The 27,486-nt window shown below is 44.9% G+C and overlaps 1 protein-coding gene across 2 annotated transcripts; it reads left to right on the top strand.

Annotated features, from left to right (window-relative positions):
- Positions 1 to 25,410, top strand: LOC109904281 (cysteine-rich protein 2). 2 transcript variants are annotated; one of them, XR_004202683.1, is made up of 9 exons: positions 1 to 179; positions 17,110 to 17,298; positions 17,915 to 18,009; positions 20,580 to 20,637; positions 21,353 to 21,484; positions 22,422 to 22,490; positions 22,698 to 22,792; positions 23,282 to 23,339; positions 23,666 to 25,410. XR_004202683.1 is itself a non-coding variant. In XM_031787862.1 (8 exons), exons 1-8 carry the CDS (start codon positions 137 to 139, stop codon positions 23,731 to 23,733), a joined length of 618 nt encoding a protein of 205 aa, XP_031643722.1. In that variant the 5' UTR covers positions 22 to 136; the 3' UTR covers positions 23,734 to 25,410. The 2 variants fall into 2 exon arrangements, 1 of the variants encoding a protein (XP_031643722.1); XM_031787862.1 differs by lacking the exon at positions 17,110 to 17,298 and having other exon boundaries at positions 22 to 179.
- The last annotated feature ends 2,076 nt before the right edge of the window (positions 25,411 to 27,486 follow it).

Below are 27,486 nucleotides of genomic sequence, written 5' to 3' on the forward strand. Positions count from 1 at the left end.
GCGGGGGTTATGCAAACGTAGCGCGGTGATGTGAAAGAGATGCTCTCAACGAACAGAGCAGCACTTACGCTTGAATGAGATACAAAGACAACGTGGACACAGAACTCTGTTTTTTCGTCGATAAAACCATCGCAACATGGCTTCAAAGTGTCCCAAGTGTGACAAGACAGTGTATTTTGGTAAGTAACTTGATTTCCTGACTCTTATCTAACGTTATTTTCTGGTGCACATGGTTAGCTGAGATTTATTAGCGAAATAACACCCGTGGGAAATTATGCAAAGAGTCAGTGCAACCTGCTACAGCTAGGTTAGCCCGTTTTAGTTAGCTAAAGCGGTGTTTTATACAAAGAATAATGTAGAAAACATCCATACCCAAAATCACAACATTTGTGGGCACAATTTGTCATTGTTTACAAAAGCTAGCTACAAAGTGTCTGTTCATTATCAAGAAGGGCCAACATGAATAAACAGAAGTCTGCATTATAGCTGGTGTTTTTAATAGCTAATTGGATTTGTAAATGTACTCAATTAGATTATTTTTCTAAACCCTTATGGTCCTATAGTATTCAGCCTGTCACGTTCCTGACATTCCTAAAATAAGAGTTACCCATTTTTAGAACAACCGTTTTAATGGACTAATACGTTGCAGTGTAATTACGTTAGTTGCAATAGAGGATAAGACTAGTGCCTGAAAAACATCCATATTCAATCTCACATAAAAGTCCATGTATGTATGTATGTATGTATGTACAGTGCCTTGCGAAAGTATTCGGCCCCCTTGAACTTTGCGACCTTTTGCCACATTTCAGGCTTCAAACATAAAGATATAAAACTGTATTTTTTTGTGAAGAATCAACAGCAAGTGGGACACAATCATGAAGTGGAACGACATTTATTGGATATTTCAAACTTTTTTAACATATCAAAAACTGTAAAATTGGGCGTGCAAAATTGTATGTATGTATGTATGTATGTATTCATTCAAATTATTTAAAATTACCAAAATATTGCATTAATCTCTGACACTGAACTATGACAGCCTAGTAAATGTGTTGTGCTTGGCATTTGGCTTGAGAGGTTGGTGCACAGTCAGTCCTTGCTTACTCGGTCAGTGCCAAGTATATGATCATGCCAAATGTTCAATATTAAGGGAGGCAGTGTGTCCTTATGTTCTAGTCAAACTGGGTCAGTTCCAAACCTGCTGTTCCATCTCAACCATATGCCCAGATCACAAACAAAGATACCAAACATCTGCTTGGGCAGTGTAGAGACTTGATTTATTAACACACACAGGGACACACACACATGCATCATATATAAGTTGATGTCATGATAAAATCAGTCAACTGATTGCTAGGTGTACTGTATCTGTGTGTGTGTGTGTGTGTGTGTGTGTGTGTGTGTGTGTGTGTGTGTGTCCATGTGTGTTGTTTTGCTGTCAGCATGGAACAAACAATTATTTCTGGCTAGTTCTCATCCTGTCACGAACTACATCTCACACACATCACCACCTAACAGTGCATGAAGCTTCCATGAGGTCCAAATCAATTTAGGGAGTGGAAGCATCTGTCATATTGTAACAGCAAAATAGGCTGTGCACATCACATCTGCTGCTCATCCTATGGGCCAATGCCAGAGTCCCTCAAGTCAGGCAATTGTTTGCATACAGCAGGCAAATACGATTTCAGATGAGCACCAAATACCATTATATGACATACTGTATAACACTGCCTCTTTTACTCGGTTAGCCGTTCTTTGGTGAGTGATGTCATTGCCCCTAATTTATTTATTTTTATGTAACACACAGGGCGGTAACACAGACACGTGTGGTGTGCACAGAGGGAGGGAAACAAGTCATGTTTTACTGAGACTGCGTGTGGTGTGGTGGGGTGAAGTTTTCACATCACAGTTGGGTGGAGTGCTGCCTGGGGCACCATGTTTATCTGTAGTGCTGTATGGGGCATCATGTCGATGCTGCATGGGGTTGATACTGTAGCTGTATGGGGTCGATGCTGGGGATACTGTAGCTGTATGGGGTCGATGCTGGGGATACTGTAGCTGTATGGGGTCGATGCTGGGGATACTGTAGCTGTATGGGGTCGATGCTGGGGATACTGTAGCTGTTAGGGGTTAATGCTGGGGATACTGTAGCTGTATGGGGTTGATGCTGGGGATACTGTAGCTGTATGGGGTTGATGCTGGGGATACTGTAGCTGTATGGGGTCGATGCTGGGGATACTGTAGCTGTATGGGGTCGATGCTGGGGATACTGTAGCTGTATGGGGTCGATGCTGGGGATACTGTAGCTGTATGGGGTCGATGCTGGGGATACTGTAGCTGTATGGGGTCGATGCTGGGGATACTGTAGCTGTATGGGGTTGATGCTGGGGATACTGTAGCTGTATGGGGTTGATGCTGGGGATACTGTAGCTGTATGGGGTCGATGCTGGGGATACTGTAGCTGTATGGGGTCGATGCTGGGGATACTGTAGCTGTATGGGGTCGATGCTGGGGATACTGTAGCTGTATGGGGTTGATGCTGGGGATACTGTAGCTGTATGGGGTTGATGCTGGGGATACTGTAGCTGTATGGGGTCGATGCTGGGGATACTGTAGCTGTATGGGGTCGATGCTGGGGATACTGTAGCTGTATGGGGTCGATGCTGGGGATACTGTAGCTGTATGGGGTTGATGCTGGGATACTGTAGCTGTATGGGGTTGATGCTGTATTGGGTTGATGCTGGGGATACTGTAGCTGTATGGGGTTGATGCTGTATGGGGTTGATGCTAGGGATACTGTAGCTGTATGGGGTTGATGCTGTATGGGGTTGATGCTGGGGATACTGTAGCTGTATGGGGTTGATGCTGTATGGGGTTGATGCTGGGGATACTGTAGCTGTATGGGGTTGATGCTGTATGGGGTTGATGCTGGTGATACTGTAGCTGTATGGGGTTGATGCTGTATGGGGTTGATGCTGGGGATACTGTAGCTGTATGGGGTTGATGCTGTATGGGGTTGATGCTGGTGATACTGTAGCTGTATGGGGTTGATGCTGGGGATACTGTAGCTGTATGGGGTTGATGCTGTATGGGGTTGATGCTGGGGATACTGTAGCTGTATGGGGTTGATGCTGTATGGGGTTGATGCTGGTGATACTGTAGCTGTATGGGGTTGATGCTGTATGGGGTTGATGCTGGGGATACTGTAGCTGTATGGGGTTGATGCTGTATGGGGTTGATGCTGGTGATACTGTAGCTGTATGGGGTTGATGCTGTATGGGGTTGATGCTGGTGATACTGTAGCTGTATGGGGTTGATGCTGTATGGGGTTGATGCTGGGGATACTGTAGCTGTATGGGGTTGATGCTGTATGGGGTTGATGCTGGTGATACTGTAGCTGTATGGGGTTGATGCTGGGGATACTGTAGCTGTATGGGGTTGATGCTGTATGGGGTTGATGCTGGTGATACTGTAGCTGTATGGGGTTGATGCTGTATGGGGTTGATGCTGGTGATACTGTAGCTGTATGGGGTTGATGCTGTATGGGGTTGATGCTGGGGATACTGTAGCTGTATGGGGTTGATGCTGTATGGGGTTTATACTGTATGGGGTTGATAACTGACAACAGTCAGTGACTAGTCTAGATCAAAATCAATCAATCTAATGTATTTTATAAAGCTATTTTTACATCAGCAGATGTCACAAAGTGTTATACAGAAACCCAGCCTGAAACCCCAAAGATCAAAGCAATGCAGATGTAGAAGCACAGTGGCTAGGAAGAAACCTAGAGGGGAACCAGGCTCTGAGGATTGGCCAGTCCTCATCTGGCTGTACTGGGTTTCGGGACGTTCAAACGTTCATAGATGACCAGCAAGGCCAGATAATGCACATGATGGCTATAGAGCAAGAGTCTCCAACTTTCTTTTCTAGCATGAGCGCTACTTGTAAAAAAAATGAAACAATAGTGCGAGCTACAATTATTCTTTTTTTACAACTCTACCACGGGTCCTTGGTGTACAAGAGAAAGTAGTACCCAATGTTTTCTGTCAATATACATGGTAAAATATTGGTTAATAAGCAATTCTAAGGTGGGGCCTATAAAATCAGATGTTTTCTCTGTTGTATTTTTCCTGGTTTTTAGATTTTTGTTTGTAACCACGTAACCGCCACATCCAGCTTCTTCACCTGTGTGATCGTCTGTGGAGGGAGGGGGAGCTGAGGCGTATTTATGTCTGTAATAAATTCATTCTGATTGGCTGGGCCAGGCTCCCCAGTGGATGGCCTTGGCTCCCAAGTGGGTGGGTCTATGCCCTCCCAGGCCCACCCATGGCTGCGCCCCTGCCCAGTCATGTGAAATCCATAGATTAGGGCCAAATGAATTTATTTCAATTGTTTCATTTCTTTCTATGAACTGTAACTCAGTAAAATCTTTGAAATTGTTGCTTACTGCATTGATATATTTCTACAGTACAACTATAGTAACAGTTTTACTGGGAATATCCTAGTTGATTATAGGGCTAGCCCTGAGAGAACAGTCAGTGAAGAGACCTGTGTGGGTTTGTCTGCATTATAAGTGATTATTGAAGAGTGAGTGAGTAACTAAGTATAATAACAGTTTTGGTGCAGGAAGTGATGAGGTCTGGTCTGGGCGAGGTCTGGTACTGTTCTTGGCTATGCTGCCCTCTGCTTAGTTGGAACTTGGAACATCAGGGTGATGTCACTCAGGAGTTCTAGAATGCTACTCTCAAATGAAGGAGCTGGGCTTGCTGCCTTACTTACTGCCTCACCTACACAACTCTCTTTAACCACCTGACCTAACTCCCTTCAGCTGGGAGAAAGTGTTGCTACTGGATGTGCTACATGGATTCAAGCAGCATGGTGGTTGACATGTGCCTTATAGCTCAAGCCCGCTATTCACCGTGCCCCCTACTGTGGAGAATGGCTATGCCAAAGCAAAAGATAATGCATCTTAAAATAATTTTAGGATTGGATGTAGAAATTGCTTGAGCTATGTTTGCCAGTATGGTTTGCCTTTGCCATCTGTAGAGAAGGAACCACTCTGTCTGCACCCAACCTAGTCCTCCAGCAGCTGGCAATGCCCAATATTGGAACAGTGGGTGTTTTATCCCTACTTCTCTTTATGGAGTCTGTCATTTGAAACCCTTTATGGTGCCACTGTCTGGAATGGAAACTTTGTCTTTTAAAGGTAATGTTTTATTATTTTCCATTTCTTCGTTATTGGGCTGCTTTTAGCAGATGGTGATATTTAGTCTCCTCAACATTTGCCTTAAATTAGACTGTATTAGATGCGTTTCAAGCCATTGCAATCATCTTATTTGCTGTTTAATTTTCTGTGTTAAATCTCTATTTAGCCTGTCTTTACTTATTCATAGCTTTCTATTCCATGTAGAGAATCTGGACCAGATTAAATCATCAATAATATCAAGTAGGTGGGATGTTTAATCTATATTCAAGATTATCATGGATTTAGGCAAATTTCATGAAATCCATAAATAAAACCTTAGCCTAAGTGTTGGCAGAGAAAGAATGCAGAATGTCCCCTTCGGTTGTTGACATGAACTCTAACTCCCAGAGTGCATGGCTGCACATTCGTTAGATGAAAGTTCTAGTGTTCCAAGTTCCAACTGCTGCAGCTTCACAGATGTGAAACTGTATTGGAAATTAAATGCACATGGACTATTGATTGACATATGACCAGGACAGATACCCAGAGGGGTGTGTGTGGTGGCATGGCTCAGTAAACCAAAGTTGAACCCGAAAAGGCCTAAGGGGACCAATATAATGGGAGGCAGCATCTCCTGTGCACCACATGGTAACTAGGAAGAGAATGATGTTGTGCTGCTATGATACTCTTCTATGTTGAATCTTCTCTCTCCCTCTCCCTCTTTTTATCCTACTTTGTCTTTCTAGCCCCAGGCCTTGAATTCCTCTCCTGATTTTAAGTGGGGGTGGGGGGGCATGGCTTTGTCTTTGTCTTTATTTAAAGCGAGACACACAAGGCTCTTTCTGTCTGTCTTTGTCTGTATAGTAGCTATACTTGTGTTCTTTCTGGGTTCGAGAATATTTTAGTCCTTCTCTTAGACAGGCTGTGTCAGGGCTGAAGAGAAGAACACCCTATTTTCCACTCCGTACACTAAACACTCCTTTATCCTACGTGTACACACACACACACACACACACACACACACACACACACAGCAGGGTTTTCATTTTTTTTAAAGTATTTTATTTAACCTTTATTTAACCAGGTAGGCAAGTTGAGAACAAGTTCTCATTTACAATTGCGACCTGGCCAAGATAAAGCAAAGCAGTTCGACACATACAACAACACAGAGTTACACATGGAGTAAAACGAACATACAGTCAATAATACAGTATAAACAAGTATATATACAATGTGAGATAAGGGAGGTAAGGGCAAAAAAAAGACCATGGTGGCAAAGTAAATACAATATAGCAAGTAAAACACTGGAATGGTAGATTTGCAGTGGAAGAATGTGCAAAGTAGAGAGAAATAATGGGGTGCAAAGGAGCAAAATAAATAAATAAATTAAATACAGTTGGGAAAGAGGTAGTTGTTTGGGCTAAATTATAGCTGGGCTATGTACAGGTGCAGTAATCTGTGAGCTGCTCTGACAGCTGGTGCTTAAAGCTAGTGAGGGAGATAAGTGTTTCCAGTTTCATAGATTTTTGTAGTTCGTACCAGTCATTGGCAGCAGAGAACTGGAAGGAGAGGCAGCCAAAGGAAGAATTGGTTTTGGGGGTGACCAGAGAGATATACCTGCTGGAGCGTGTGCTACAGGTGGGTGCTGCTATGGTGACCAGCGAGCTAAGGGGGGACTTTACCTAGCAGGGTCTTGTAGATGACCTGGAGCCAGTGGGTTTGACGATGAGTATGAAGCGAGGGCCAGCCAACGAGAGCGTACAGGTCGCAGTGGTGGGTAGTATATGGGGCTTTGGTGACAAAACGAATGGCACTGTGATAGACTGCATCCAATTTATTGAGTAGGGTATTGGAGGCTAATTTGTAAATGACACCGCCGAAGTCGAGGATTGGTAGAATGATCAGTTTTACAAGGGTATGTTTGGCAGCATGAGTGAAGGATGCTTTGTTGCGAAATAGGAAGCCAATTCTAGATTTAACTTTGGATTGGAGATGTTTGATATGGGTCTGGAAGGAGAGTTTACAGTCTAACCAGACACCTAGGTATTTGTAGTTGTCCACATTCTAAGTCAGAGCCGTCCAGAGTAGTGATGTTGGACAGGCGGGCAGGTGCAGGCAGCGATCGGTTGAAGAGCATGCATTTAGTTTTACTTGTATTTAAGAGCAATTGGAGGCCACGGACGAAGAGTTGTTTGGCATTGAAGCTAGCTGGTAATAAGCTTTTTTTTTTTTTACTTTTATTATCATTTCCACACTGCCACACAGGTCTGCATGATATGGGCAAAAAATCTAGGCCTAGTTAATTGGTGAACTGTTTTAGCTAGCTACATTTGCTCTCTGATTCTTGTACATTTAGCAAGCTAGCTAGCCAACTAAGTAGTGATTCGCATTAGCGGCTAACACAATTTATTTTAGCAACAACTTGCTAAGAAAAGACAAACTGGCAGACAGTAGTTTGCAGGCTGTAAGCTACACAAACTAAAAGTGTAATTATATGCTGCTTTCCACAAGCGTTCTGTCACCAGCATCTTGTTGCATCTATCTGATCATGCAAGAAAGTGCTTGTGACTACATGGTCGAGGAACTGCTCTCCTTGAGTGACAGTGGGCCGGGCTTGGTGTAGTTCGTGGCATGCAGCAGGATAAAGATGACTCAAGTAGAAAACTGAGTAAACTATTAAAAACTGACAGTGCGTTATAGTTGTAAGGACAGACGCTGGAGACATGAAGCAAGTACAGGGAGTGACCATTTTAATGAAACGCGTACTGGAACAGAATACGAACAGCGTCTGGACAGGGGAAAACAAAACGACAATAATGCTGACACAGGGATCTAACCGAGGAACATACAGATATAGAGGGGCAATCAACAATCAACAAAGTCCAGGTGAGTCCAATGAGTGCAGATGCGCGTAATGATGGTGACAGGTGTACGTAATGAAGGGCCCGCCTGGCGCCCTTGGAGCGCCAGAGAGAAGGAGCGGGAGCAGGCGTTTCCTATTCATTGATTGAAACACCAGTCGATGTAAATACATTTGACCGGTCATGCTTATAGTTCTATAGGTTAATTTGCATAATTTAGTGGAATTAAATTGGCTCGTGTTTATTTTCATTTAGTCTTTAAGCTTATCACACCTGCACAGCATGATACAGAGCTTATGATACAGAGCATATGAGCGGATTGTCTGTCAGACAGTGAGAGAGCTGCTGCTACTGCTTCTCCATCAGCTCATTCGTTGCTGCTGGAGTGAAACATGCTTTTATAAGACCAATCATTGCATAACAAATCTAAATGCAATCACGTGTTAAAAAAATTACATTAAAATAAAAAAAGTTTTCATGGCCACGATTAAAAAGAGCTACAAATCTTATTCCTCAACTGGTAAATTGCATAATAGGCACGCTTCCCATTCGCCAAGTGCCTATAGGCAACAGTAGGCTTCAGCGCATCACACAACACTTTGCAATGAGCTGGAGGCAGTATGCATTTTGAAAACCTACTTGATACTTAATTGATTCAAACCTGAAGGTTTTATGAGACACGACTTACCTTCATTCAAAGTAAGATGTGACCATATAACTGTAGAGGCAATTATTTTCTAAAGACTTCCATATACTATTGAAACCATGTAGCCTATTTCTCTCATTTTCTATTGGTTTTCAAATCAACTTTCTTTCATTGTCCAGTAGCCAAAGGCACAGTCAGTCATATTCGTAACCCATGTTAGTTGTTGCATCTTTAGGTCTCCCCTCTTTCTAAATCTCTGATGGATATTTGTTGCTGTCACGTTAAACCGTTTGCATGTGCGGTGCGACAAGTCTTTTCCCGCTAATTTCATTATGGAATGAACATACCCGCATAGCAGAAAACACAGAATAGAAGCCTGAACACTGATCCTGTGTAAACTCTGCTCTGAGAGATGAACTGCTCTGACCTGCAGGTGGTTGACTCGAAATGGTTTCTTACATAAGAGATATGATCTTTAAATAGATTTGACATTAAGGTGTCATTTGGTGTTCATCTAGCTGCAGAAAATCATTAATAATTTACTTCACCCAAACGGTTACTGGGAAATGGCCTTTTTTTAGTAGGCATTTTGTAAAGGATGTTTATTTATTTATTTAATGCACTGACTGCTCTCTGTGACTCTAAAGATTATGTGAATTTCAAATAGCATTTGGTTTCACCACTAAATGACAACCAGACCACAGGTGTACAGTAATCCCACATAGAGTATTATATGTTTTGTCTACAAAGTTTCATCTGCCACGTGGTCTGGATGTGTCCCAAATAGCACCCTTTGTTCCCTAAATAGTGCACTACTTTTCACCAGATCCCTGGTCACAGGTAGTGCACTAAGAATAGGGTGCCATTAGCAGTCACACAGTCCTGATTCCATTGTAACATGCCAGCACAGTAGTTGTCTGGAAAAGAGCCATGTTGGCCCATATGTAGACTCTCCAGTTCAGAACACAAAGTGTTCTGAAACTGGTTAGTGTTTAGTGCACATGAGTTAGGATTGAGGGTGAGATGCTGGGGTGAGCGAGGGGGGGAGAGAGAGCAAAGGTGAGCTAAGCAAGGCAGAGTGTCTATAAAAAAAATGTGTGCTTTGCTTGAGGCTCCTCTCTCCTCTGTTTTTGACCAGTACAGACAGGAAGACAGTTATTTCACTGCTTCAATGCACTCCAGGATGTAGCCTGCAGAGAACTTTTACGTCAGCAAGCCGAAGTCACAAGGTCCCAAATGTCATGGAGGGACGCTGGGACAGAATGAGAGCGGTAGAGAGAGGGGGGGGGGAGAGGGAAAGAGAGAGAGAACCTGGCCTTGATTGAGGCGACAGGCGACCTCCAAAGCTAGGGGAAGTTAGGCTGTGTCCCTATGGACCCTGGTCAAAAGTAGTGCACTACATAGGGAATATAGGTTGCCATTTGGAACATAGACTAGTTTATTTTGCAATTGTGTTGCATCAGCCAACCGGGAGAGGTGCTTGTCCTGACCTGAACTCACATCCTACAGAGGGACACGTCTAATGCTGAATCACAAACCAACCCCTTACTCTTGAGCCACTTCTGTAGATCTGAGAGGATTAGATGGGTGTATATACGACCTGTCCACCCAGCCCATCAGAAGGCATAAAGATAAAGCTTTAAGCTACACTATTACCATAATGCATATGGTCTTGGGGCTAATTAGAAGTTCAGATTTTAGAGGGCCTCCCGAGTGACGCAGCGGTCTAAGGCACTGCATCACTACAGATCTTGGTTCGATCACAGGCTGTGTCACAGCCGGCCGCGACCGGGAGACCGATGAAGCCACGTACAATTGGCCCAGCATCGTCCAGGTTAGGGGAGGGTTTGTCAGGCCAGGTTGTCCTTGTCCCATCGCGCTGTAGCGACTCCTGTGGCAAGGCCAGTTGTACGGTGTTTCCTCCGACACATTGGTGCCGCTGGCTTCCAGGTTAAGTGAGCAGTGTGTCAAGAAGCAGTGCAGCTTGGCGGGGTCGTGTTTTGGAGGACACACAGTTCTCGACCTTCGCCTCTCCCGAGTCCGTACGGGAGTTGCAGTCTTGTCCCATCGCTGCAGCTACAAATTGGATATTAGAACATTAAAAAAATCGGATTGTAGTGATCTGCATGCTGGAAATCAGTTGAAATGTAATGTATGTAGCCTTCACAGTTTGAGAGTGAGTTTGATCCTAGTGTTCAATTGGATGTAACTGGTACCTCATTAAATCAAACCACATTCAAAGCCAGGGTCAGGTAAAGAATGTCAGATTTAGGCTACAATGCCAACCTTTGCCATGGGACTGTGTAAATGTTGAATAGCCATTGTCTTAAACACAGCAAAGGTCATTTGGCCTCGAAGGTGTGTGTGTGTATTTTTACCACCATTGTATTTAAAAGGTTAGAATGGGGAGAGGATGCAGAGGGGAACACGTGCTGAATGTTGTTCCTTCCTGTCTGCTGCTGGAGAGGAGAGGATACTCTTTTCGTCCCCTGCACCTGGTCACCAACCCTATAGGCCTCCCAGTCCTCAGGAGTCAGGTGCATGGTGGGTACTGGGACATTCCGTCATCCGAGGAGGGCTGGACTAGTGCAGTCATCCGAGGAGGGCTGGACTAGTGCTGTCATCCGAGGAGGGCTGGACTAGTGCAGTCATCCGAGGAGGGCTGGACTAGTGCAAACGCCTGCTTGGACTCAGCTGGAGAGGATTGAGGAGAGAAGTAGGGAGGGAAGGGGGGGTTGGGGCATAAAGGGAGAGGGGGGTTGCAGTATGGGGGGGCTGAAGAACAGACAGGTCCACATTAATGATGGCTGATGTAGGAGTCCAACCAACTGTACTTTGGAAATATTTAGCCAATAGTACACATGTAAATAGCATCATACTGTTCATTCAACGAAAAACATACCACTTATATTCTGTATTCAGCATTGGGGTCAATTCCATCTCATTTGTTGTGAGGAAAATTTGAAATGAAATTGGAATTTCAGTTTACCTCACGAGTAACGGGGACTGCATATCTAAATTAGCTACCAGCTAGATCTGGTGCAGTGCCCCACTTCTCATTCTCTGAGACTGGTGTTAGCTACCAGCTAGATCTGGTGCAGTGCCCCACTTCTCATTCTCTGAGACTGGTGTTAGCTACCAGCTAGATCTGGTGCAGTGCCCCACTTCTCATTCTCTTAGACTGGTGTTAGCTACCAGCTAGATCTGGTGCAGTGCCCCACTTCTCATTCTCTGAGACTGGTGTTAGCTACCAGCTAGATCTGGTGCAGTGCCCCACTTCTCATTCTCTGAGACTGGTGTTAGCTACCAGCTAGATCTGGTGCAGTGCCCCACTTCTCATTCTCTGAGACTGGTGTTAGCTACCAGCTAGATCTGGTGCAGTGCCCCACTTCTCATTCTCTGAGACTGGTGTTAGCTACCAGCTAGATCTGGTGCAGTGCCCCACTTCTCATTCTCTGAGACTGGTGTTAGCTACCAGCTAGATCTGGTGCAGTGCCCCACTTCTCATTCTCTGAGACTGGTGTTAGCTACCAGCTAGATCTGGTGCAGTGCCCCACTTCTCATTCTCTGAGACTGGTGTTAGCTACCAGCTAGATCTGGTGCAGTGCCCCACTTCTCATACTCGGAGACTGGTGTTAGCTACCAGCTAGATCTGGTGCAGTGCCCCACTTCTCATACTCGGAGACTGGTGTTTTGTTGCCAAATAAACTTAATAAATAAATAAAATATACTTATTTTAAATGGATAGTCCCTTGTTGTAAGCTATTAATTCAATATTTGTCACAAGAGGAATGTTCTTCATCCAGGGCTTGTAGTGTTTTAAAATAGACCTTCTCCAGATGTTGGTGGGAAAGAATGTAGCCTGAGAGATGGAGTGATGGGTGAACTCTAATGAAAGGGGGAAGTGGAAACTGGTTCACTGGTCAGTTGCACAACCCCAACAACCCCTCTGAATCAGAGCGGTGCGGGAGGCTGCCTTAATGGACATCCACGTCATCGGCGCCCGGAGAGCAGTCGTTGGGGTTTAACCGCCTTGATCACTTCATATGATGGAGGGCTATAGTTAGTAGAATACTGTTCTCACATCTAGCCAACTGTGGAAATGCTGGAGCTGTTAACAATCTTTGTGGCTATTGTAGAACTACATGCATGACACCTAGAATGAAACACACACACACACACACGTATCAGATATGAGTGGGCGGAGGTCATACGGTGTCATCCTGCTGATTTGGATTTTAGTTCAATTGTAATCCAGTTTTCAAGTAATTTGATAAGAAGGTATCACTATCCCATTGACATTCCTCCCTGTTCCTGCTGCTGTAGTATTGCTGTGTCATTGTTGTTCAAGGCAGACTAGTCTAGTCATTATTTGCCTGTGATGACTTGTTAAACCTTGTTTAACAGATGCAGAGATCCGAGGTAAGCTCAGCTCATCCACTTGGCCTGGGTTGTGTGTCTGTGCGTTTGCACGTGCGTGTGTGAGACTGTGTGTTTGCGTGACTGTGTGATGTGTGCGTCCCGTGGCTGTGTGAATTGTGGTGTTTGGGTGCTTCTGGCTCGTTAGGGTTGATAATTAAGCAGTTGTAATCAAGTTGTTTGGAACACTATCCCGTTAGAGCTAAGCACAATATTTTCAGTTATGCTGTCATCAAACTCACAGCTGTCCTGTAGGACTGTCCACATCCTCAGCAGTGTTTACCTTGCAGTGTTTACCAGCATATCCTGAGGATTTCCCTCTGAGCTCCGGTGTGTTTGTTTACACTAGTGTTCACTCATTACCATAATGAGGCAGGGGTGATGGTGGTGACCTTTCATTAGCGGGTCAACATAGAGCCTTGTAAAACCTTTTACTCGTGTGTGTGTGTGTGTTAGGGACACGGTTATCCGGGTATCCTAACGGACGTTAGTATTCGGTTTCTTGAGTTGTGTTCATATTTTTTTAAATATATATAAAGCGTTCTATTTTGACAATGGAAAAAGCTTTTGTTATAAATTAAATGAGATGATCCTTGTGACATTGTTCGCTTCAAAGATATACTGTGATGCATTTGAAATACTTAACTACATTCAAAAGTTTGGTTTATTACATTTTCAGAACCATGCGTTGAGCTCTTGCTGCACATTTATCCATCCAGGCTGCCCTGACATCGGTATGCTATTTGCCATACTTTAACTAGCAATGACTGGGGGACACCTAACAGAGTTTCCACAAGACTTGACACAGATCAACTTTTTGTAACACAATCAGTTCTATCATGGCAAAAATCACTGTTGCTTTTAGAGAAAGACTACAGAGAAAAGCAGCCTGTTGCATTTAGAGAAAGACTACAGAGAAAAGCAGCCTGTTGCATTTAGAGAAAGACTACAGAGAAAAGCAGCCTGTTGGTTTTAGAGAGAGACAGAAAAGCAGCCTGTTGCATTTCGAGAGAGACTACAGAGAAAAGCAGCCTGTTGCATTTCGAGAAAGACTACAGAGAAAAGCAGCCTGTTGCATTTCGAGAAAGACTACAGAGAAAAGCAGCCTGTTGCATTTCGAGAAAGACTACAGAGAAAAGCAGCCTGTTGGTTTTAGAGACAGAAAAGCAGCCTGTTGCATTTAGAGAAAGTCTACAGAGAAAAGCAGCCTGTCCGCTGCCATGTGCATTTGCATCATTCTGATTGGTCAAGAGATTGAAGAGATGTTTATTTAAATGTTATATTATCCGGATATCTCAAAGTGGTATGATATTATTTGAATAGTGAAATAATGTCCAAATGCCCATTTCGTGTGGTGTGGTGTGTGTGTGTGTGTGTGTGTGTGTGTGTGTGTGTGTGTACGCAGCATCGTATAGGAGAAATGGTTGTTTGGAGGACAGCCAGGGGATAGACAGCTGGGTATCCTTCTCTTCTACTAACACACACTCATATCCCAGACAGCCCTTTCACAACCGCTCCCCTCTAACAATACCAGCAACCCTTTAAACTGGAGAGCTGTTATAACTGGTCTCTTGATCACCTGTCCCTCACACAATGACAGAGGACTGGCTGGCAGACTGGTATAGGCTGCCATCCCGTCTCACTCATACATCTGTTAGCTGGCCTGTTTATCATCTAGCTAACCTGTCCCTCACACAATGACAGAGGACTGGCTGGCTGACTGGTATAGGCTGCCATCCCGTCTCATTCATACATCTGTTAGCTGGCGTGTTTATCATCTAGCTAACCTGTCCCTCAGACAATGACAGAGGACTGGCTGGCTGACTGGTATAGGCTGCCATCCTGTCTCACTCATACATCTGTTAGCTGGCCTGTTTATCATCTAGCTAACCTGTCCCTCACACAATGACAGAGGACTGGCTGGCAGACTGGTATAGGCTGCCATCCCGTCTCACTCATACATCTGTTAGCTGGCGTGTTTATCATCTAGCTAACCTGTCCCTCACACAATGACAGAGGACTGGCTGGCTGACTGGTATAGGCTTCCATCCTGTCTCACTCATACATCTGTTAGCTGGCGTGTTTATCATCTAGCTAACCTATCCCTCACTGGCTGACTGGTATAGGCTGCCATCCCGTCTCACTCATACATCTGTTAGCTGGCCTGTTTATCATCTAGCTAACCTGTCCCTCACACAATGACAGAGGACTGGCTGGCTGACTGGTATAGGCTTCCATCCTGTCTCACTCATACATCTGTTAGCTGGCGTGTTTATCATCTAGCTAACCTATCCCTCACACAATGTTGGCTGACATAGCCATGTGTCCCATCCTACTCATAGGCCTACATTGTCTGTAATCGCTCCCATTTGATAAGAAATCATTGATCTAGGCTAATCTGTGATATGGTTAGATTACACTGGAGCTGTGTTCTACTGTTCTGTTTGTGGGAGGTCCAACAACTCTAGCCGTTATCCTCCACCACTCTTAGGTTATTATTTTGTGCAGTTGACAGTGAGAAGTGATGACAATGACACTGATTGGGAAGAAAACAGTTGCTGACAATCCTAACAATCCTTCAAAAATAATCCTCTGTCTCCATGCGGGAAGAGAGGAGGAGAGAGAAAGGGAAGGAGGGAGGTGTAGGAAGCGGGGTCTGGCCTAACTTCCGACTGATTATGCCCTGCCATTGTAAGAGAAGGTGTTTCCTGTAGGGAGCTTAGCTGGTCATGCAGACCTCTGGACCATTGTCTGGGGGGGGGTGGAGAGAAGGAAGGAGGGATGGAGGAGGAGGGGGGGAGGAAGGAGGGATGGAGAGAGGGAGAGCGAGGAGGAGGGAGAGAGGGGGAGGGTTGTAAAATTGGAAAGGGTGTGGGGAGAGGGTGGGGAGAGGGATATAAAGGGATTTGGGTTAGCTGCTGTTGAGACCCTGCTGTCCAGCCATACCCTTCCTGATGACCTTACAGCAGCTTCGCATTTGGTTCACTTCAAGCACGCTCAGGATCATAATACCCACTTCTCTATTTGCCTAATAGACTACCAAATAGGAATCAGTGGAACACAGAAAATCATTATACTAACTACAGTGTAAAGCACTGAGGAGCTCCATTCTCCCTCTAGTGTCATCTACTGTAGAGGAGTGACAGTTATAATGGGTTATACAGAGGTGTATAAAGACCTTTAGAAGACTACAGATCAAATCAAATGTATTTATATAGCCCTTCTTACATCAGCTGATATCTCAGTGCTGTACAGAAACCCAGCCTAAAACCCCAAACAGCAAGCAATGCAGGTGTAGAAGCACGGTGGCTAGGAAAAACTCCCTAGAAAGACCAAAACCTAGGATGAAACCTAGAGAGCAACCAGGCTATGAGGTGTGGCCAGTCCTCTTCTGGCTGTGCCGGGTGGAGATTATAACAGAACATGGCCAAGATGTTCAAATGTTCATAAATGACCAGCATGGTCAAATAATAATAATCACAGTAGTTGTCGAGGGTGCAGCAAGTCAGCACCTCAGGAGTAAATGTCAGTTGGCTTTTCATAGCCGATAAATCAGAGTATCTCTACTGCTCCTGCTGTCTCTAGAGAGTTGAGAACAGCAGGTCTGGGACAGGTAGCACATCCGGTGAACAGGTCAGGGTTCCATAGCCGCAGGCAGAACAGTTGAAACTGGAGTAGCAGCACGACCAGGTGGACTGGGGACAGCAAGGAGTCATCATGCCAGGTAGTCCTGAGGAATAGTCCTAGGGCTAAGGTCCTCGGAGAGAGAGAGAATTAGAGAGAGCATACTTAAATTCACACAGGACACCGGATAAGACAGGAGAAATACTAAAGATATAACAGACTGACCCTAGACCCCCGACACATAAACTACTGCAGCATAAATACTGGAGGCTGAGACAGGAGGGGTCAGGAGACACTGTGGCCCCATCCGATGATACCCCCGGACAGGGCCAAACAGGCAGGATATGACCCCACCCATTTTTGCCAAATCACAGCCCCCACACCATAGAGGGATATCTTCAACCACCAACCTACCATCCTGAGACAAGGCCGAGTATAGCCCACAAAGATCTCCGCCACGGCACAACCCAAGGGGGGGCGCCAACCCAAACAGGAAGAGCACGTCAGAAACTCAACCCACTCAAGTGACGCACCACTCCTAGGGACGGCATGGAAGAGCACCAGTAAGCCAGTGACTCAGCCCCTATAATAGGGTTAGAGGCAGAGAATCCCAGTGGAGAGAGGGGATGGGTTATTATGGGTTATACAGAGCTATATAAAGACCTTAAGAAGACTACAGTTATAATGGGTTATACAGAGGTATATAAAGACTAAGAAGACTACAGTTATAATGGGTTATACAGAGGTATATAAAGACTAAGAAGACTACAGTTATAATGGGTTATACAGAGGTATATAAAGACTAAGAAGACTACAGTTATAATGGGTTATACAGAGGTATATAAAGACTAAGAAGACTACAGTTATAATGGGTTATACAGAGGTATATAAAGACTAAGAAGACTACAGTTATAATGGGTTATACAGAGGTATATAAAGACTAAGAAGACTACAGTTATAATGGGTTATACAGAGGTATATAAAGACTAAGAAGACTACAGTTATAATGGGTTATACAGAGGTATATAAAGACCTTAAAAATAACGAGAAAAGGAAGTGAAGTTGTTTATTTCAATCAAAGGAGGAAATGCTGCTTTATTCAAATGTTTTCTCTAATAATCTTGTTCCCCCGCCCTTTCCCTATCTCTCTGTTTGTCCTTTCTTTCTCTCTCTCTCTAGCTGAGAAGGTGTCATCACTGGGGAAGGACTGGCATAAGTTCTGTCTGAAGTGTGGCCGCTGTAACAAAACCCTGAACGCAGGAGGACATGCTGAGGTGAACATTTTTGTAGGGGTTGATACATATTTCGTAATGGAAAATCAAGTCTGCAATTTCTAAGTGGAAATTACAAAGTTAAGATGCAACATCTGTAGATCCACCTGGTATAGCTTATGGTAAAACCCATGTTTTATTTAACTAGGCAAGTCAGTTAAGAACAAATTCTTATTTACAATGACGGCGTCCACCGGCCAAACCCGGATGACGCTGGGCCAATCGTGTGCCGCCCTATGGGGCTCCCAATCATGGCCGGTTGTGATACAGCCTAGATTCGAACCAGGGTGTTTGTAGTGACGCCTCAAGCACTGAGATGCAGTGTCTTAGACCGCTGCGCCACTCGGGAGCCCCCCAACGCAGGCCTCAATTTTGTATTGACTATTTGACACACACTCACGCTCACTCTCTCACACACTCACTCACTCACACACACACCCAGATGGATCAGCAGCTCTCAGAATATCACTGAAACATGATCATCACTATACTATAGGCCTACAGTTTAGCCTACAGCTGTACACTAGATTTGCGGCCGATGTCCTTGCTGAAGGTTAGCTGTTTGTCTAGTCACTTTAGGACCTAGCCAGCCCGTAGAATTACTAGTATAACATATTGTAGAAGGGTTACTCCGTTAGACAACCATTCTAGTTTCTATCTCTACCATATCTGTGTGTAGTAGTCAATCTACTGTATATTCCCTCCAGTCCTCTCTCATATCTCCTCCACACATGCTGTTACTGTACGTCACTGTGAAACAGCACTGTCCCTGGATCAGTACAGGAATAGTGGACATCTCCTCCTGTGTGACACAGCACTGTCCCTGGATCAGAACAGAACAGGAATAGTGGACATCCCCTCCTGTGTGAAACAGCACTGTCCCTGGATCAGAACAGAACAGGAATAGTGGACATCCCCTCCTGTGTGACACAACACTGTCCCTGGATCAGAACAGGAATAGTGAACATCCCCTCCTGTGTGAAACAGCACTGTCCCTGGATCAGAACAGAACAGGAAGAAATTAAGGATGGGAATTCTGCATCTTTTTTTACGACACAAACTCAATTTCCCCCCAGACCAGACCTCAGACAGTCATCACTAGATGTTGACCTGGCCTGTGACCAGGCTAGTAGTGGGTGCTGCCAGACCTGGCCTGGGTTGTTTCATCTCTGTATATATTACATGTCCTCTAGTCGGTCTTCTCCTCTCCATGAACAGACAGCAGATTCCACACACACACACACACACACAGCGATTACATGTCCTCTAGTCCGTCCTCTCCTCTCCATGAACAGACAGCAGATTCCACACACACACACACACAGTGTGTACCCTATCGTCATGGAAACAGAAGGACGGGTTCATAGATGGGGGGTTATTGGTGTACTATAACGCTATAAGACGACAAGGGCTGTAGCCAGTGTGATATATGCTGTGAAGAGATACCACTTCCAGGCCCAGTAAATCACATATCTCCTGTGAGGAGATCCCTCTTACATACTCTCTCCTCGCCTCCTCCTCAACTGTATTGGAGGAGAGTATCCAAGGTCCCTCCCTCCCCTCGAACCTCCTCCAATCCATTTTGCGAAAGTGGTGAGGTGAGAAGTGGAGGAAAGATGAATTTGGACTGGACTGGACTGGATGTCTGCTCTCTGGTCTAGACCCTGATACTCCTACTGACTGACTGGCTGACTGGATGTCTGTTCTCTGGTCTAGACCCTGATCCTCCTACTGACTGACTGGCTGACTGGATGTCTCCTCTCTGGTCTAGACCCTGATCCTCCTACTGGCTGACTGGATGTCTCCTCTCTGGTCTAGACCCTGATCCTCCTACTGGCTGACTGGATGTCTCCTCTCTGGTCTAGACCCTGATCATCCTACTGGCTGACTGGATGTCTCCTCTCTGGTCTAGACCCTGATCCTCCTACTGACTGACTGACTGGCTGACTGGATGTCTGTTCTCTGGTCTAGACCCTGATGATCCTCCTACTGGCTGACTGGATGTCTGCTCTCTGGTCTAGACCCTGATGATCCTCCTACTGACTGGCTGGCTGACTGGCTGACCTAGGCCACTCTGTTGTTACATCACCACTGTCTCCTCTTCTCTTCTGGATGATGGTCTGGTATCTGTCCCAGGCCCTGATCCCTCTGCTGCCTGGCTGCCTGTTACATGACTGTTTGATTTGCCCACTGACAACTATTACATGACCACCAATCTGTAATCCTCCAACCAAAACCATTCTCCTGAACAGGACCCGAATGCGTTTGGTTTGATCCCCACTTTCCATTCTCCCATGTCTGTGTGTTGCCTCTATACCGTATGTCCAAACGTTGTCGTTGTAACCAGGATACCAGTAATGTTGATTTATCAGACTCTTTCTCAGGATGCTGTGGTGCTTTTTATCTCTGTCTCAGCCCCTCTCTCTCTCTCTCTCTCTCTCACTCACACACACACAATGCATGAGTCTGGCTAGAAAAAGGAAATTGCCAAGATATGGTTGTTAGTCTTGTGTTTTAGACTTGTTATTTACTCCCTGTCTGTCATTCTCCACTTCTTTATTCCCTGTACACAGCATGATGGGAAGCCCTTCTGCCACAAACCCTGCTATGCTGCCCTCTTCGGACCAAAAGGTGCAGTACACTTGTATGTCTGTCCAAAGCCCAGTGGTTAAAACTATCTGACGATCTTCAAACTGACTTCCTAATAACCTCCAGTTTGATTGTACTGTTTAGAAACATACTGTTGTGTAGTAAGCAGATGGGCTGAACCACACTGTTGTGTAGTAAGCAGATGGGCTGAACCACACTGTTGTGTAGTAAGCAGATGGGCTGAACCACACTGTTGTGTAGTAAGCAGATGGGCTGAACCACACTGTTGTGTAGTAAGCAGATGGGCTGAACCACACTGTTGTGTAGTAAGCAGATGGGCTGAACCACACTGTTGTGTAGTAAGCAGATGGGCTGAACCACACTGTTGTGTAGTAAGCAGATGGGCTGAACCACACTGTTGTGTAGTAAGCAGATGGGCTGAACCACACTGTTGTGTAGTAAGCAGATGGGCTGAACCACACTGTTGTGTAGTAAGCAGATGGGCTGAACCACACTGTTGTGTAGTAAGCAGATGGGCTGAACCACACTGTTGTGTAGTAAGCAGATGGGCTGAACCACACTGTTGTGTAGTAAGCAGATGGGCTGAACCACACTGTTGTGTAGTAAGCAGATGGGCTGAACCACAGCCATATGTTATGATTGCTAAATGTTTGGAAATATGTTCTATGAAATAATATGTATCTTATGATATATAGATATATGGCTCTGGGCTGAACCTGACCTATGACCTCTGTAGGTGTAAACATCGGTGGAGCAGGATCCTATGTGTATGAAGCCCCCCTCAACAATAGCCCGACCCCTACTGACGTGGACGCCCCTCCCAAACCTGAGGAGAAGGCAGCGTTGGCACCCAGGGCTCCTGTCAAAGGTACATGTTTACATGTGTCCCCACGTGTGTAACTGATGACATGTGAAATATTGGAAGTAGCTGCCTTTGTTAGAAAGGATTAGCAGACTGTGTGCTGTCTTCCTGCTGACTCAAACCCTACTACACAGGCCCTACTACACAGGCCCTACTACACAGGCCCTGCTACACAGGCCCTGCTACACAGGCCCTACTACACAGGCCCTACTACACAGGCCCTACTACACAGGCCCTACTACACAGGCCCTGCTACACAGGCCCTACTACACAGGCACTACTACACAGGCCCTACTACACAGGCCCTGCTACACAGGCCCTACTACACAGGCCCTACTACACAGGCCCTGCTACACAGGCCCTACTATACAGGCCCGACAATGCAGTCTAACACCTTTATCCTAAAGGAGTAGCAGACCCCTGTTGTCTTCCTGTGATTAGAGCCCAACTACACAGGTCAGACTCACTCCAGGGGAAAGGATAACACCAGACTCACACCAGGGGAAAGGCTAACACCAGGCTCACACCAGGAGAAAGGCTAACACCAGACTCACACCAGGGGAAAGGCTAACACCAGGCTCACTCGCGGGGAAAGGCTAACACCAGACTCACTCCCGGGGAAAGGCTAACACCAGGCTCACTCCCGGGGAAAGGCTAACACCAGGCTCACTCCCGGGGAAAGGCTAACACCAGGCTCACTCCCGGGGAAAGGCTAACACCAGGCTCACTCCCGGGGAAAGGCTAACACCAGGCTCACTTCCGGGGAAAGGCTAACACCAGGTTAACAGGTTAACACCAGGGGAAAGGCTAACATCAGGCTATCAACAGGGACGGTCACAGGGTAGTTTATTTAGCTGTTCACACTGGGCTTTTGCACCGTTGCAGGCCGTAGGCCATACTACCGTGTGTGTGTGTGTGTGTGTGTGTGTGTGTGTGTGTACAGCTTCCAGCATCACTACCTTCTCTGGTGAGGCCAACCTGTGTCCCAGGTGTAACAAGAAGGTCTACTTTGGTAAGTAGCCATTATATTAAGTACCTATCACACACTACCAGGGTGAGAATGAACTGTTGTGCGGTTGCCATGGTATTGTGTGCTCCTGTGTGTCATTCCTTTGAATTACATTTCAAACATATCTGAGGCACCTGCTGAAGCAACCCTGAGATGAATGCATCTCATTTCTAAGGTGTGTGTGTGTGTGTGTGTGTGTGTGTGTGACAGCTGAGAAGGTGACTTCCCTGGGGAAGGACTGGCATCGGCCCTGTCTCCGCTGTGAGAGGTGCAGCAAGACCCTGGCCGCCGGCAGCCATGCAGAGGTAGGAGAGAGAGAGGGATGTATAGGATAGGAGGTGATGGAGAAAGAAGGGATGAGGATGGGGTGAAAGGGGAATTTAAACAGGAAGGGGCCAGCTATTCAAAGCCCTGACTGCACAAAATCACTGATCTACAAATAAGCTTGCATCCTAAATAACTAGTCATTATTAATATCAGGGAATCTACACAACACCTTGTTAAGGCTGGTCTTCTTGAATGCACCTAAATATGATTTTTATTTTACTAGGCAAGTCAGTTAAGAACAAATTCTTATTTTCAATGATGGCCTTGGAACAGTGGATTAACTGCCTTGTTCAGGGGCAGAATTACAGATTTGTACCTTGTCATCTCGGGGATTCAATCTTGCAACCTTTCGATTACTAGTCCAACGCTCTAACCACTAGGCTACCTGCCGCCCGATAAATGTGTTCTAATATGGATATTCTCAATGAATACGTGGTATGGTTACATTGTTTTCTATTTCTTTACAGCATGATGGCCAACCATACTGCCACAAGCCATGCTATGCTTGTCTCTTCGGACCCAAAGGTAGGCGCGTCGGTAGTCTTTATTCAACCACCAGGTGGTGCTGTTGTCTGACATGTATTAGCTGTACTGTAACAGTAGTCTATGCAGTGTAGAATTGCTTTTTAAAGAACCCACTCATATTGCTCTTCCGACACAAAGGTGATGCAACTTACTCAGGCTGTTTCAAACCACCAACTGAAAATAAATTATTTGTTATACTGCAATACATTTTCCGCTTGTGATCCTCCCTAGACGTCTGAAAATGTCTGCACTCACTACTGTAAGTCGCTCTGGATAAGATCGCCTGCTAAATGACTCAAATGTAAAACATGTTCTTGTCTCTCCAGGGGTGAACACTGGTGGTGTAGGCAGCTACATCTACGAGAAGGATGTCTGCACAGAGGCCCAGCCCTGAGCTGCTGCTGTCTGCCCCGTCCAGTCCCCAGCCTCCGAGACCAACCTGACTTCTCCAATACTACTTCCACGATCCAACACAGTGTTATTATCACTAGGCTCGCCTCTATAGCTCGTTCTATAAGCAGCCCAGAGACCTGAGACCCCGCCACTAGCCTCTCTTTCCTCCCCTTCAACCCCTGAAACATGTACCACCTGGCTATGCCCACCTCAGCCTCCTAGCACAGCGACCTTCTAAATGACATTTTATTTACACGTACAATATATATATTTATTGAAAGCAATTTAACCCTCAGTGGGTCCGTAGTGAAACCAAAAGCACCACATTAGTGTATGTGAATATCATTCTCTCTCCCCACTAAAGCATAAGGGCCAAGAAGCCCATTCTTCACTTTTATGAGTTCATGATCAGTTTATGTCATGTTTATGTATATTTACGAGTGTGGATATATACGCATTACAACCCCACATAAAATGTAACTTTAAGAACTGCCATAAAACATATTTTATTTTCATTTTATTTCTCTTTAAGTACCTTTTTAACGGGACAGTTCAGCATAGATCCGTTGAGGGGGAGTTTAGAGACCGGGTGAAAAGTTTAAAATAATCCCTCTCTGTAAACATAACACATTTTAGGCTTTCCTCAGAGTAGTGATACATGGGGTTTTAAAGGAAGGTGCTGCATTGTCACGGTAACATGCTGACAGGCCAGGGGTAGGGATCTATCTCACCTGGGAGAGAGGGAGTAGTCTGGCTACAGGTGCAGATGGTGCTGATCAGGACAGCATTTTGACCGTCCAACTACATTCCTGATCAAATGGATGATATTAAAAACTCTGTCTGTGGGGTTTAGGTTTCAGAAAGAGTCTGGATGGTGTTAAGATATGTTATTTTAGGGTGGTGGGTTTTTGAGGGTAGCCTGGTTCCAGATTCCTGTTTTTCCAATGGATACCATAAGAGTTTGCTCTACAGAACAAACACATCTGGACCCAGGCTATTCTGAGGGTCCTGTTACTGGTTTCGCAGGTTCAATTGTGTATGTACAGTACTGTATAGAGTTCAGGCATGAAATCCTTTTTAAATTGGTTTGATTGACACAGGATGTATTTATTGATTGGTTAAGAATATACCAGTAAAATTGCATAAGGAAATTGCATTGTACTACAGCTATGGGACAAATGAAGGAAGGAAGGAAACTGAACATAAGCTGTTCAGTGACGAAACATAAACTTGTAGAATATAGACCATCCAAAAGCTGTACATTTCCATATGGTCAAAATGTTAGTGTAGTGAGGAACCCTGATGTATTCCTCACTGACATTACTATGAGCTGAAGTATTATAGTTGGAATTAGCCTATAGAACCTTTGTGTGTCTGAAATAGCACCTTGTTCCCTATATAGTGGCCTGGTCAAAAGGATTCAACTACAGAATAGGGTCTGATTTTGGACGCACACAGAATAACTGGCAGACACTACAGACAAAGCATTCTGTTGGAATGTGCCTTAGTATTATATATAATATGACTGTTAATGATTATGATGATCAGTAGTTATCTGTTTTGTGTAAGTAAGGCTTTGAAACACTTCAGGACTCGCTGTTTGTAAAGAAAATGGCTACACTTCTTCAGTCCTGTTGCTTCTGTCTTTTGAACCCATGAATTAAACTTTCTATCTATACTTCTGGTCTGATCTCCTCTGGTTTGACCTGTGTGTGAGCCATTCTATACACATATTTACATATGTGTGTGTGTGTGCATGGCTGTGGTTTGTCACAGGCTGACCTCATAAAACCCATGTGGTTTTCTCCTACAGTCCTCTTATAATAAACACATGTCATGGAATTGGTTTTCCTTCTACTGTTGACATCTGGCATGTATTTTAAACTACTTAAGAACACACATGAACACATACAGTAAACACTCAAAATGGGTACTTATGCAAAACGGTTATCGGTATTAACATGATTAACTTATTAATAGTTGTTTGCTTGCCTGTATCATGTAACCCAGAGCCGTAGATATGACTGGTGTAAAACCATGCAGTCAATACAACAGACCTTGTAGCTCACAGTCATAATAATGACCTTGGGCTGACCCCACCCTGTTGTCTGAGCTGAGCTCAACCCATCCTAACTCTGTTCACTACAAGGCCAACCCTGCCTCTTTATTTATAATACACGCCATTATGAATGCCTTGTGGGCTGTTTGTTGGGTGGTTGTCACAATACACACAGATGATTCACTGCTCCATTACCACAGGAATCCGTTTCTGTCAACAATAGAAAGATACACTGAGTTTGCAAAACATTAAGAACTCTTTCCATTACATAAACTGACCAGGTGAATGTTATGATCCCGTATTGATGTCACTTGTTAAATCCACTTCAATTAGTGTAGATGAAGGGGAGGAGGCAGGTTAAAGACAGATTTTTAAGCCTTGACACAATTGAGACATGTATTATGTATGTGTGCCATTCAGAGGATATATGGGCAAGACAAACGATTTAAGTGCGTTTGAACGGGGTATGGTGCCAGGCTCACCGGTTTGTGTCAAGGGCTGAAATGCTGCTGGGTTTTTCACGCTCAACAATTTCCCATTTGTATCCATAATGGTCCACCACCCAATGGACATCCAGCCGACTTGACATAACTGTGGGAAGCATTGGAGTCAACATGGGCCAGCATCCCTGTGGAACCCATTCAACACCTTGTAGAGTCAACATGGGCCAGCATCCCTGCAGAACACATTCAACACCTTGTAGAGTCAACATGGGCCAGCATCCCTGCGGAACGCATTCAACACCTTGTAGAGTCAACATGGGTCAGCATCCCTGTGGAACCCATTCAACACCTTGTAGAGTCAACATGGGCCAGCATCCCTGTGGAACCCATTCAACACCTTGTAGAGTCAACATGGGCCAGCATCCCTGTGGAACCCATTCAACACCTTGTAGAGTCAACATGGGCCAGCATCCCTGTGGAACCCATTCAACACCTTGTAGAGTCAACATGGGCCAGCATCCCTGTGGAACCCATTCAACACCTTGTAGAGTCCATGTCCTGAGAGTCCATCTGCTGTCAAAAATAACTATGTATTTTATGGGCATGTTATTGTGTGTAAGGTTTACTGACTTAGTATTCATGGGCTGGGCTGGTTCTGATGATTTACAGCCATAATGTTTTTAGTTATAAATGAACACTAATACCCCATTTTCAAGCCTAGACACACAGACACAGACACGCATATCCGCAGGATATTCCCAAACATGAAGTCAGAGAGCCAGGCTCAAGCCGAGTTCTCTCTGTGTGAGGGCAGGGGACTCCCCTCAGCTTCTCAGGGCAGGGGAGCTCTGTCTGTCTGTCTGTCCGCACTGAGGTGTACACTATGTCAGGTTTGGCCATCTGGTCCAGAACAATCCACCACAGGGCAGAGTTTCTGTTTGAATAGCTACATTCCTAGTTTGCAACATAATGATATTAACTACAGAATATAGAGAGGGATGTAAATGTGTTTAAATATCATGTTATTTTGCTAGTCCAGGGTTTAATTGCTTATTAATAAGGAGGTCCTCATTAAAACCTACAGGAGCCTGACAGGGTTCAAATAGTATCTGTTTTCTTTTCAAAATACTTTGAACATTTGAATTGAGCCTGGAATGGGGGATGGGCGAGACTATTCTGTTGGTAATTTTTTTGCCAAAGCTTTTTTTTATCAAGAGCTACTTAACCATGTTGATGGAAAACATATCCTATT

The sequence above is a fragment of the Oncorhynchus kisutch genome, linkage group LG14, assembly GCF_002021735.2.
Source record: "Oncorhynchus kisutch isolate 150728-3 linkage group LG14, Okis_V2, whole genome shotgun sequence".
Taxonomy (NCBI): Eukaryota; Metazoa; Chordata; class Actinopteri; order Salmoniformes; family Salmonidae; genus Oncorhynchus; species Oncorhynchus kisutch.

Coding starts and splice junctions, on each gene's coding strand:
- LOC109904281 (XM_031787862.1), top strand. CDS start 137: ATGGCTTCAAAGTGTCCCAAGTGTGACAAGACAGTGTATTTTG. Junction 180..17,914: donor TGACAAGACAGTGTATTTTG/GTAAGTAACTTG, acceptor CTCTCTCTCTAG/CTGAGAAGGTGTCATCACTG. Junction 23,340..23,665: donor TTGTCTCTTCGGACCCAAAG/GTAGGCGCGTCG, acceptor TTGTCTCTCCAG/GGGTGAACACTGGTGGTGTA.